At 40.3% G+C, this 13,220-nt stretch overlaps 1 protein-coding gene across 1 annotated transcript in view; it reads left to right on the top strand.

Annotated features, from left to right (window-relative positions):
* Window positions 1-6,090, top strand: part of LOC119496653 (nectin-2-like) — a 90,607-nt gene extending 84,517 nt beyond the window's left edge. The window contains exons 8-11 of the mRNA XM_037784125.1: window positions 2,566-2,701; window positions 2,882-2,939; window positions 3,065-3,151; window positions 4,382-6,090. Coding sequence (XP_037640053.1) covers window positions 2,566-2,701; window positions 2,882-2,939; window positions 3,065-3,151; window positions 4,382-4,588 — 488 coding nt within the window. The 3' untranslated portion in view covers window positions 4,589-6,090. The remainder of the gene's footprint in view (window positions 1-2,565; window positions 2,702-2,881; window positions 2,940-3,064; window positions 3,152-4,381) is intronic.
* Window positions 6,091-13,220: the final 7,130 nt, after the last annotated feature.

The raw sequence follows: 13,220 nt of genomic DNA, 5'->3' as shown, positions 1-13,220 counted from the left end.
ACACAGTCACATGATATTGACCTTTGCCCTGTTATGTTGTCTTTTTTAAAGTTTTCTTTATTTTTTTATTTTTTTTTATCTATCTATTTATTTTTCATTTATTTTTTTATTTTATCTGTTTTTTTATTTTTCATTTTGTTTTATCCATATTTCATTTTATTTTATTTTGTTATAAGAAACAACTGGGCTCCTCCTCCATCTCCTCTATCCTCCCTCCAATGAATGCCTATGGATAGAAAAGGGCAAAAGCCCTGAGCTATCGACCAGGCTCGTTTACGTGTTATTAATGTTTGTTAAATCAATGGTTCCCAACCTGGGGGGCAAGGCCCTTAGAAGGGGTCACAAGATAAATCTAAGGGATCGTAGGATGATTAACAAAGTAGGAAAGATGATGAAACATAGTTCGGCTTCACGATTATTAACTTTCTCTGACTTTTGTTGAATAATGGTGTTGAGGTTTATTCTATAACCTTGGGAACACATACAGTATATCACGGTAAAAATTCTCAACTCAAGATCCACTTTTTTTTTGGCATTCCCAAACCTTTCAGCCACATCCCATGGGCTTCATCTTGTTAGAGTGGTGCAGGAATGAGTCTTAAAACCTGGTATGAGTTAGCATTTTAGCACTTCTGGTTCCCTTGTCTCAAAGTCAATGGTTTTTTTTTAATGGTTTTTAGTTAGATGCCTGAAATAAGGTCTGTGGTTAACAAAAGCTTAAGAGATTTTAACGTTTTGTTCTACAACATACAATACATCCCACTCGTGAATTTGAATGTTTTACCTTGAAAAAGGCAGTAGCTAGCAAGTGGCTAAATGAGACTACTAAACGTCATCACGCCGACACGTCCACCTTTACAGCCTCGTCGTGTGTACTCGCGTTCATGCGACCGTGGTATGGTTCGTTTATAGCCTAACGTCAGCTTTTTACTTCTGGCGAATGCATTCACGCCTGTGGAGATTATGTTATGGAACAACCCCTTTAAGTGTCATATCAGTGTGTTTGCCACAAAGCTTATTTTCTGTAATAATCCAAAACCCAAAGGAAAAATCACGTTGGCTTTTCCTCGAGGGAACCAGGGGGATGCTAACTTCTTGGTTGGCCTACAAAAACACGTCATCCCCGCTGCACTCAATTCAAGAAGGTTGATAACACTCTCATATCTGTTTATCGGTTCTGAGCCGTTGCCGGGCAACTAACGAAGACTTCAGGAAGCTAATGATCCCAGCCAGTCCGGCTCGTAAACCCCCCTCGGCTTTTGTACGAATTAAACAAACAAGATATAACATGTTAGAGCTTTTGGACAGACCAGGCTAGCTGTTTCCCTCTGTTTCTAGTCTTTGAGCCAAGCTAAGCTAACAGGCTGCTGGCTGTAGCTTCATATTTAACAGACTGACAGACATGAGAGTGGTATCGATCTTCTCATCTAACTCTACACCAGCAAGCAAATAAGTGTCATTTCCCAAAATGTCAAACTATTACTTTAATTTTGCTTGTTCTTGTTCCTCTGGTGCCACGTAGGCACTCCACATTTGGACAAACACATTTGTCCAAATGTGACATTTGTGCTGTCAGTAAAGGGAAGTAAATATTGGAATGGCTTACCACGTGCAATAAGGGATTGCCCTACATATTACACTTTTAAGACCACCTTTCTTAAACAATGGCTTAAGGCAAAACGGATCACTTTTAAGGTGACATGCTCACTTGTAATGTTTCTGTTTGTGTTACCTGTCTAGGGACTACGGATGTAATTTAACATCCTTGCTAATTCTGGCATCCCTTACCAAAAAGAAGTTTATTCAAGTGTGCAATTAGTACACTTCTTTTAAACTTAAAATAAGAGTATGCTTTCAGTTTATTTTTAATGTACTTATCTGAGATACACTTACTGAGAAAAGTCTAAGTATACTTGGCTTATACTTACTTTTTGATAGAGTAGCCTATTTGAGTGTGTGTCAAGTCAAATAGCAAAAGGAGCAAGTCTCTTTATGTAATGCATAAATCACTGGCTATGTACTATAAGTTAAAGAAAACTTACAAGTATACATGCAGTAAAAACTATTAAACTAGTATTTTACTTAGAGTATACTTTAAAGTGTACTTTCATAAACTAAAAAGTGGACTACATGTATATAATAGTAAACTGTTATAACAGTATCAGCTATAAGTTCACTTGTAGTATAGTTCACTTCATAGTATAGTTGCAGTACAAAATACAACTTAGTTGTGTTCTCAAAGTTTACTATTCTTACACTTAAAATACACTTAAAAGTATACTATTAGAAACTAAAAAGTGGGCCAATTTAGTCCCAAGAAGTATTGAAGTAGTGCACTTACAAGTATACTACTAGTTGATATTAGTATACTTACTACATAAAGTATACTTAGGAAATATACTTGAACTTTACTTCAGTTTACCTGATAAAATATACTTGAAGTATACTACTTTTTCACAAGGGGTGTGTACATCTTGTATTTTTATACTGATGTTCATTAACATGCTCTATCCCTATCAAATAAATAAATACATTTTCTCTTTTCTCTTCTTGTAATTTTTCCAGGTACTCGTCTTCCAGTGAAGGGTGCTACTACAGGCAGCATCATAGGAGCCATCATTGGAGTCATAATACTCTTGGCCATCATTGGAACAGCCATAGCGATGTACCGCAAACACCGAAACAACAAACTCAACGGAGAGTGAGTATCTGTTTGACTGCGTATGGATGACTAGTTCACTTCAGTTTACGTCACTATTGTTGTTTTTTCATGTCTGACTGTTTGTTCTTTGTGTTATTTGAAAATTGGTCCATTAGTTGAGATGTCACGCAGCATGTCTCATATTTTTGTGACTCAGCAGACTGCGTGTTTGTGTTTCAGTGGTCCCCCCAAGTACAAGCCCCCTCCCCCCAAGAAGACCAACAGCACCGCCAGCAGAGTGAGTCATCATCGACAGAGGCCTGTCAGGCCTATCATTAACCACACAATTGTGGCAGGTGGTCTATATATAGCAAAGTTAACACATGTGATTATATCTCCTGATCGTCTGATGTGTGTCCTCAGCAACCGGACACAGCTATTGTCCCCGTGGCCGAGACCAGACCTCTGCAGGACCAGTACTACTCTACCCAGAGTGCTGAGCCAGTCACGGTAAGGGAACATGTTGGTTAAAAATGTAAGGGTGACACCCTGATTACTGCAACTCAAATGTAGCCAACATTATTATCTCCGCCAGGAGAGTATGTATTCAGTCATGCGTGTGCATCTCTTTGTCTGTCTGTCTGTCCACGGCTAATCTCGCATACTGCCTGACCCATCAGGTTAACATGTTTTGTGTTGATTACAATGGAACGCGTGTTCATGTCGGTAAGAGGAGAGCTGGTTAGCTGTTAGCAGCTGGTGGGAAGCAGAGTCCTGTGATGTGTTTACAGCTAACAGGGCTAACAGCTAACTGACAGCTTCTGTTCAGAGGAAGCGTTAAACAGTCAACATGAAACGTTACACAGTGAACTGCAGTTTAGCTGTACGTAGCCGAATTAAAATGAGAGCGTATCTGTTGCGTGAAACCTGTTTGTGATTTTCCTTGTTGCACAATGTGGAAAAATTGTAAAATAATTGTAATTTTATTTTAAGCTTTTAAAAGGGAAGATTGGGGTTGAGGTTTGAAAGGGTTCATGAAAAATCAACATTCAATTTGTGAATAAATATGGATAAATTGAGATGTTTGCCTTTTTGTATTTTACCATTTCAAAGTCCCATGCCCTAGAATAAAAATAAGAGAACCGTGGATGAGCTGCAATCTCCTTGTTTCACGGAAGAGTATCTCAGATCAGCCTGATCTTCAGGCTGAATGGCCATTTAGCGAATCAGAGGTCTGGAAACAGGCTAATCTCAGACTCCACTAACTGGAGTCTGATAAAACGTTGGGTAATGGTGCGTGTGTCTTGTGTTAGAAATACACTGATTAGCGAGGAGGACACAATAACAGTGGTCCACTTATTAAGTTTCACCAGAATGTGAGGAAGCGATGCAGTTCACTACTAGGTTTGTGCTTTTTTTTTTTTTTTTAAATTTCACTAGCCAACGAGGGACATTAAAAAAATTGTTTGGTATCAATACTTAAATAGTCAAATCATCAGAAGTATATACATATTTACCTTAAACAGCTGTATCATGTTCTAGCCTTTCAGAAACTGATGAAAGAAACACTGAATGCAAAAACACACCAGTGAACCAGCTGCTTTTGAAACAGAATCTAGTGGGATGAGACTTCAATTTTCTGTTATTAAAACAAGTAGACCCACAGTATTTATCACTGATTGACTCAGATTTCATCATACATGAAGGATGACATGTTTACTGTTTCCTTGTTGCTGGCAGGACCTGGATGCCTACCATGGCGATGAGGAGTATGCTGAAGATGGGAGGGAGCATTATCACTCTGCTGCCCCCTCCGGCTGGGATGATCCAGGGAACAACGAGGTCCCTCCTCCTTACATGCGCACAGACAGCGACCCCCAGGACTACCAACAGGGCCCCAATGTCAACCGCGGGGAAAGCTTTGTGTCGTCCGCCATGTTTGTGTGAGGAGATGCGGAGGAGGTGTGTGTTTGTGTGTAAATATGTGTGCATGTGTGAGTGGATGACTGCTGGGTGAGTGAGCATCTCTGCAGGCTTACATGACAAAGAGATAACTTGAATGCTTTGTGAATGCAAAGTGTGAGGAATGTGAATTTTATGCTTGGCTATGAATTTTCAGTCGGAGTTCTGTTTTGCCATTTTTTTTAAAGAGTATTTATCAGGTTACCAGTTTTAGGAAATAATCGGGTTTGGTTGCGTGTTGCTCCTTTTTGACAGAAATTGACCTTTTTTAAACCCTGATCAGCTTGAGCCTGAAGGATATGAATCCTGAATGTTGCTACTGTACCATATGCACAACTGTATCATACAGCAAGGGATATAATGAAACTGTAAACTGTAGATAAATCAAAGATAATGTTGTTTTAAATACTAAATGCTGTGTATAAATGTTACATCATAGCGAGGACATGAACACATTTTAAGTATGCTGTTGCATTGCAATTGCATGTTTCAACACTGAACTGCCTTGCATTATTGATTGTGGAGCGATATCACACATTATGGTTACTCACATGGCTTGGTTAGCAGAAGCACAATGCGTGGGTATTACATGTTGCCTCTGAGTAGTCGTATCTGTCTGCTGTTGTTGGTTTACAAACCCAGCTGGCATGAAGTCGGTGTAAAACAGGCGCCCCGCAGAGAAGCTATTAGCTGCAGTTAATCGGGCAGCGGCGAGACGAAACTCACAGACCGTGATGACATCAGGGTGTAAACTGCAGTGAGGGGGGTTAACTGCACCGGCAATACTATATTTATGTTAATGTTTGATTTGAATAGTTTTTTTTAATGTTTTTGCATCTGGCCTTCTTTGTGAAAATTCAGTTCACCTCAGGTGTTAAGAGCTAGTGGCTGATGAATCGTGATCAGCCTTCTTGTTGTAACATTTTGTTTTTCTTACTTGCATCCATCCTTTCTTAAAGCCATAGTAAACACTACTCAGTTGATCTAACAATGAGCAGCAACTGTGCTGTATATTTTGGGGATATCTGTTACTTGAAAATTTTTGTGCCTTTTTGTTGTTATTTTTCACTTTGTCTAACAGCATGCTCAGATGGATTAGGGTAAATCTGGATTACGTCCATGAAATCTGTTGCGATTCATCTCTCTAGTGGGGGATTAAATAGTTGTTTATGGGGTTCAAACAGGGGTTGACACGGAGACTGCTAGTATACTGATGTATCCGTCCATTATCAGGGTCAAGGGTTAAACAAGTAATACTTAGTCTGAATTTTTACTACTCCATCATGAACCCAAAGGTGTCTCTATGTGTGTTGGTGCCGTGCCAACCAGTTGATTTTATCAAATAGTTAAGAATCGTGATTTATGTTCTCTTTTACTGAATGGTGTTGATTTTACTCTATTTTGCTCTTCATTTATATTTTCAAAGTCATCTCGACAGTTGTTGATTCAATAAACATTTAAATTAAAAATGATCCTGGTTAAATCAATCAACTATTAATTTCTTGAATTCTTCGCAGCTGCAGATATGTTTCATCTCAGTTGTAATTCCACCATTTCACCATGAGGTAGCAGTATGGACTGGAAGTATAGGAGGGTTTAACACAGCAAAGAGTCACATATCCATGACTAGCACATGCTAACATCTGATACAGAATATTCTGGGAAATAGGAGTGCTTTAGTAATGAGTGAGTATTGTCGCTTCACTACATTTTTCTGTAAATCGTAAGGGAGAGCATAAGCACAAGACTGCATTGTCAGACTGCAGCTGCAGTACCTCCTGATGTCCATGTGAGGGCTCTAGAAATGAAAGCATTGCTTTAGCACACCTGATACCGAGGCAGGCACTTGTTCTCTGCTTCCTCCCCTCATGTCTGACTCATCTATTTCTATCTTAAGCTGCATTTCCTCCAATCCCGTACGCACAGTCCATGAAAAAGACTACTGGCACGAGAACAGGACCATTTTTAGATCAGCGTGATTCATTTCAAGCACTGAGGCTGCACCAAAAGGAGACAAAATGTGCAGTCTTGTAGATTTGGAATATAAGGCTTACATACATCACCTTCCTGTGCCACTGACTCACATGTTTAAACCCCTCGTGTCCTTCAGCTTATCCATATTAATTGAGTGCAGCGGGGTACTGAATGAGCCGGTCCTGGTGCGGCAGACTCGCCTCTCATACTGCAGATGAAGGTGAGGCCTGACTAGCAGCCCACCATGACTCTGCAGTCTGCTCTCTGCCTGTATTCTGGTCACACAGGTAGATGTGGATTCTTGGAAGAACTGGGGTTTACTGCTGACGTAATTTATTTAGCAAAAGAAGGCCATTCGAGACTTAACACCAAGGTCAGCTCACTCTGCAGAAGCACTGAAAACTGCTCTAACCAATAACTTTCACTCTGTGTTCCACTTACAGTTACAGATGGCTTCTGTGAACATGATTATTTATTAATGTTATTTCTTATTTCAGTTGAGCTTCAGTACCCTATGCTGACTTTGCAATGTACATTAAGGTGCACACTATATAAACATCTGGATCAATAGATATGATGTGGCGATGGAGCAGGAGTTGTAAATCTCTCTAATGGCTCTGTGTGTATTGATCGAAGGAGTGTTGCATTGGTATGGTGGGAATGCACACACTCAGTGCTCAGACGTAAAGATTGACGACGACGAGACATTGAGATTCAATAAGTTGGTTCAAAGTATGTTTGAGGATCAAATAAAGTTGAATTTAACAGAATAGAACAAAATTCTTGAAGGGAAACTGTTTCTCACGCTTCGCCATGTTACTTTTCCTTAAACTAGCAGTGATCTGTGCCGTTCCGGCATTATGGGATTAACAGACTTTGTGAATCGGCAGCCAGGTAATGAGTGAGGGAGAAGGCAGAGAATAAACCTCTCATGCCTTCAACGTTGCTAAGCTGGTTAAAAATAGAGGCAGAAGAGAGGGATTGAGAGAATCGGCGTGGACAGAAAAGAGGGGGGGAGGTGGAGGAAACGGTTGATTTGACTCCCAGCGAGGTAGGTGAGGAGGGATTTACCAGGTGACCTTGACTGTCAGTGGAACAAATGTGTAACGTATGTTGAAGACGCTTTCATCATGCATCCACGTTGATCCAGAGTGCTCCTTGAGCCACCAGCGACCTGATGGACGAACCCTGCCCACGCTCTCATCATGTGTATGACAATGATGAGCATGTTTGGCTGCATGCTATTGGCTTGGTTGGTGAGTAGTAGTACATTTATAAATACAGGCCTGTTTTAGCCTGACAAGGCTGAGGACACCTTGAATGACCTTGAATGTCTATTTTTAAGAGCTGGAAAGAAATACAACTTAAAGTTAGAGTTAAGCAGCAATTTGACAAAGTTGAATCGTATTCTCTCCAAAGAAAATAAAGATATTTTGTTTATTAATAATAGTTAATTAATGAATAATTACATGAAATGAACACATGACTGGACCCCCATGGAGACCGAATGTGTGTCTGTAGTTTTTCAGGTGCTGATATTAAGAAAACAAAGTTGTTTTATAAGTTATGTGTCCATGATTGCTGACTTGTTTTCCTTGTCTACAATTTCATCCTCACCTGTTCTCAGCTTAATTTCTCTCCATCCCTCTCTTCCATATTTCATCCCTTCTGCCATCATCTCTCATCGGGGCTAATTCTGTAAACACCAGGCCAGAAGGACGAACAATGTGAGAGGAGAGCAAGAGGCCGAGGGAGGCACCAACGCTGGCACCATGGTGAGTGACACGGTCGAGACGCCCGCGCAATAGGAAAGGCATGCGAGTCTGGAGAGGAATGGAACGAGAGAGGAACTGATAGAGTGGGTGGAGTAGATAAGGGGCACACAGGCTGTGAAGGAGAGAGAGAGAGAGAGAGGGAGAGAGAGGCTTTGGGGATTAAAGAGGAGATGAAGGTGGAGGGCAGACAAGGCCAACGGACAGCTGGGTGAGGCCTGGCTCAGCTCAGATTGGTTCACATTTGAATGTTACTCGTTTCTCAATGTTCTCACTTTGAAAACTTACACATTGGGTCATTGACGTTGATTAGTTACATGCTACATTATAAAAAAAGAAATATATGAAACCATAACAGCCTTCTCAAAGTGAAAACTTGACACAATTGTAATGATGTTGCAGCAATTGTCGAGTATGTTCTGTGCAACTGTATGCAACAGCAACACTTGATATTCAAACTGAACAAACAACCAGAACAAACAGTGTCATCCAGCAGACAGATAATGGTCCTACAGTAGTATTCAATATTACAGCACGTTGCTCTCTGCATGCCTAAGGCAGGACCAGCACTGACATATATATAGTGAATGCAACTGTTATTGATATTTCTCTACGTAGTGAAGTAACTTTATAGACTGTACGATTATGATACCGTAAGAATTTTAACCCAAATGTTTATGTTTTTGTCTAGGAAAAGGGGATGACTGTGACTCATAGTAGAATTAGATGAATTAGTAACAATGTCAAATACATTTTATAAGATATAATCATCAAAGTTTCTGTAATATTGAGCAAAGAAGATCAGGCAATTTATTGAAAATGTAATCTAATTACAGAAAAATTGTAAAAACTAAAATATTCCGTAACAATACAACTCGGTCTCGCGGGAAGACGTATAAATAGCACGACATTACACAGACATTCCACATGTCATGAGGACGCATTTAAGCCTTTTTACATGTCATTTGTACACCACACAACAAAACTAACGTCCAGTTAGGTTCAGGCAACAAAACCACTTACTTAAGTTTAGGAAAACATCATGGTTGGGCTTAAAATAAGTAAACTAAGTTAAATATGTACGGAAACGACATAAGTACGGAAAACACGTCACAAACCACTAAAAAACGCGTGACAAACATCACTAATGTAACTAACAAAACAAAACACCTGGTCTCCTGGTCGTGTTTGTTGGACCCATCCACCTCTCCACCCGCCCGCCATTAACTGTCTTTCTCGCTTTTTATTCTACATCACTAACTCTGAGCTTAGCATATTTATGTGGATGCGTTTACATTGGACTCAATACAGACTACATGGCGTACAAATGACACGCCCAAAGCAAGAAAGGCGTTCATATTGCATGCTAAATGTGTTGCGTTTGCCTTCACTCAGTAATGAAGTACTGTCAAAATTTGCAAACATTAGCCAACATAAGCTACTGCTCATACCAGACCATGTTAGGCTGCAGCAAAATAACCTGTGAGTGTGCTGAATTGAGCAATGGTTGATTTTATCTTTAATTTGTGAGAGGAAGAATGTGTCATTTCCTCTTTCAAAAGTTACATTGTCACCCTTTAAAAAAAAATTTTTTTCAATTACGAAAAATAAAATAATGAAAGTTGAAATATCTGTGGAAAGTGTGCACTATCAGATATTACAGGCCTCAATGCTGACAGATTAATACTATATGTTGCAAATAGTAAGTAAAATACAACTGAAGCACAGTGTTGCCTATTGTGAATAGCGAGTGTGTTTGCATGGGTGTAACCATGTGTTTGCGTGTGTGTTTTTGTGACATTTGCATCTTGTGTCCCTGGGGAAGTCGTGATGCCGGTTGGTATAAAATGATGTTTACTATTTAATGCTGTCAGCTCAGTTTGCATCATTCTCTTATACCTGCTGAGGGACTCCCTCTACATGTTCTCATTTAAAGGGACAGGGTGTCCAACGTGCCCTTTTGTCTCGGTGAGCCTAAAGATAACCCATAAATTATGTTATCAACAATACTTGCTCAGTTATTATTGGCGGAGGACTGACTCGACAACATCTTCCTGTGTTGAAGTGTGCGAGAGGATCGCGTGACAGACGGAGAGAGATGGAGAGGTGGCTGTTACATTACACATTCACTCCTCTGCTGATCTGTTATGTCCTGTACCTATAGTAAAGTACTTTCTCGTAACACCTTCCAGTTCTTTCTCCCACTCTCTTTTCTTTTTCTCTTTATTTTTTATGCTTGTGTTAACAGAAACAATGGTCATTTTCAACGAGCCCAGCTACGTGAGAGTCCTCTTAATCCAGTCACGTTGTGCTGAGTCTCAGCTCTTGTCCATTCAAACAAGGGGAGTGTCTTCTCTCTCCTCCAATCACAGCCACTTGGCCTGCACTGCAGATGCATGCAGTGGGGTGGTGCTGCACAGATGTGGATGTTCTTCTACGTTGTTATGCAGGTGCTCCACCTAGACAGGACGAGGTAGAGAGACGGAGAGGAAACAGGGTTTAAGGACCTTTAGTCGTCATGAAGAATAGTCATTTAAAGCATGTGAATATGTTGCAGCAGAGGAAAAATATGCTTCAATCAGCAGGATGTCAAATGATGGTGTCATAAAACTACCCTTTCGGTTTTCATGTACTTGGATGGTAATTCGTCCTTGTATGATTATGATCATGAGCAGTCATCAGCAATAGAAACTGACACACAAGTGATAATGCTATAAACACAGCACTGATCCAGCATTCATCATCATAGGATTCTGTATAAACCACAAGGTCGGGATGTGAACATTGTCCAGATTAACTGGTGGCGTGAAATAAAATAATGGGCACCACATTGTAGTGAGACCCCCTTTATAAATGGTAAATAAATAATTTACTAATGTTTGAGGTTGAAGGTTCATTCTTGACCTTAACACATATTAATATTTTAAACTCAACGTTCACTTTTTTTCCCCAGAGCTTTCCGCCATGTGTCACACCCTTCTTAAAGGAACAGTGTGTGACATTTCAGGGGATCCATCAACAGAAATGGAATATAATATTCATAACTATGTTTTCATTAGAGTATAATCACCTGAAACTAAGAATTATTGTGTTTTCGTTAGCTTAGAATGAGCCCTAGTTCTCTGACACGCTTGTGAAACTGCATTAACGTTAGCCGCAGAGTGCAAAACCGTGGTACCACCAGCTGTTGTCTGACTTCCGTTGCTATTAGTATTAAGTAGTGTTATTATGGTAAGGATGACCTCTGAGCGGGGCAAACAGCATTACCACGTTTTGAAGTCGGCAGCTCACGTTACCACAGTCTTGGAAAGGGACGAGTGAGCGGAGAGGTACTCAGTTGGTACCTTTAATTGAATTTTGTCCTAAAACTTGAGCATGGAGGTTCATTATTGTTTATTGAACGTGCTTGTTGGCCATTTTGCATACAAACAACAGTAGTTGGCCTTTAGGTTCTGGAACATACAGATGGGTGATAAATTAAAGATGTTGGGCTACCATGTGCACAATGCTCTTTGGCATAAATTCTCCAACTCTGTGGATCTCTACTGGAGGGATGAACACTATTCTTCCAAAAAGATATTATCGTGATGTTTTAATGACGGTGGAGGAGAGTGATGTCTGACTATGATCCAAAATCTCCTATAGATGTTCAATTGGGTTGAGACTTGGTGACGGTGAAAGTCATAGCATGCTGTACAGTTAAGTATGATTTATTTATCCATTATCATAGTCATGTAACCATTCATGACCCCTCATTCTGTGTTTGGAAGCATCTGCATTCAATATGTTTCTGCACTCATTTATTCATCCTTCAATTTGTCAGTCGTACGCAGCTAGAAAAACAAACAATCAAGAGAAAAGCCACTTGAATCAGGACCAAAATCAACTTGTACTCCACATGTTTATCCTGGATAAATAAGGGCTGCTCATTCAAATATAATGAACACAAAATGTTTAATCCGGATTAGAGCTACCCCTGCGCTAAGAGAGACAGACTTCCCAATCAGGTTACTCTGTGATTGGTATATGTGTGTTTGCAACTGAGCGAGTAAATGAGTAAAACCAGCCAGTCAAGGCCAACACACCACCACAGAGCCAGATGTTTCATTCCCCCAGTGATGACACAACATTTGAACAACTGAGTGTCTCTTGGGGACTCATCCAAACTCCCTCCTCTTCATCAGCCCTCGTTCCATTCAATCCAAAATCACATTTCTGGGCACACGTGCAACCTCGGCGTCTCCAACACAAACACTTTCTGACACAGACGCACCAACGCATTCAAATAGCTGCGAGGGAAACACTTGAATATCAGCCTGTTTTCACAGAGATGTGATGAATGGCCTGACTGATCATCCAGTCCGAGTAAACAAGCCTTGATTTAGTAGCACGACGTGTTAGCATGTGCATGCTAACACGAATCGTGACTTATTTGTAGGACAGAGGTACTCAAGTTAATGAGGTGTGTGTGCTTGTGTGTGCGTGTCCAGATGTTCGTTTCAATTTGATCAAATCGGTAGCCACACCCACAGGTCTCCATAATCCTCAGAGGAACACCAAGGTTTGAAATTAGCAATGAAATCTACAAGCACAGATGTCAGAAGGACACTCCGTCCTAATTATATTCATGTCTGCTCTTCACTTCTATTGTCGAGCAGATTGAGTTTAACCTCTTAACATTAGGCATCCATTGTAGCTAGGTCAACAGTATTTAATATCGCAGAGCTTAATCCTAATTGACCTCTGCCACCGCCAGCGTCCTCAGGCTGAATAATGTGGCTAATACATCAGCATTAGTCAAACAGCTGGATTGTGAGTTATATGGCTGACGTAAGTGTTGGCACCCAATATAGGCTGCATGCATAGCTCTA

The sequence above is a fragment of the Sebastes umbrosus genome, chromosome 11 (genome assembly GCF_015220745.1).
Source record: "Sebastes umbrosus isolate fSebUmb1 chromosome 11, fSebUmb1.pri, whole genome shotgun sequence".
Classification (NCBI taxonomy): Eukaryota; Metazoa; Chordata; class Actinopteri; order Perciformes; family Sebastidae; genus Sebastes; species Sebastes umbrosus.
Note: the sequence above shows the minus strand (reverse complement) of the source record. Positions and strands in the feature narration are given on the sequence as shown.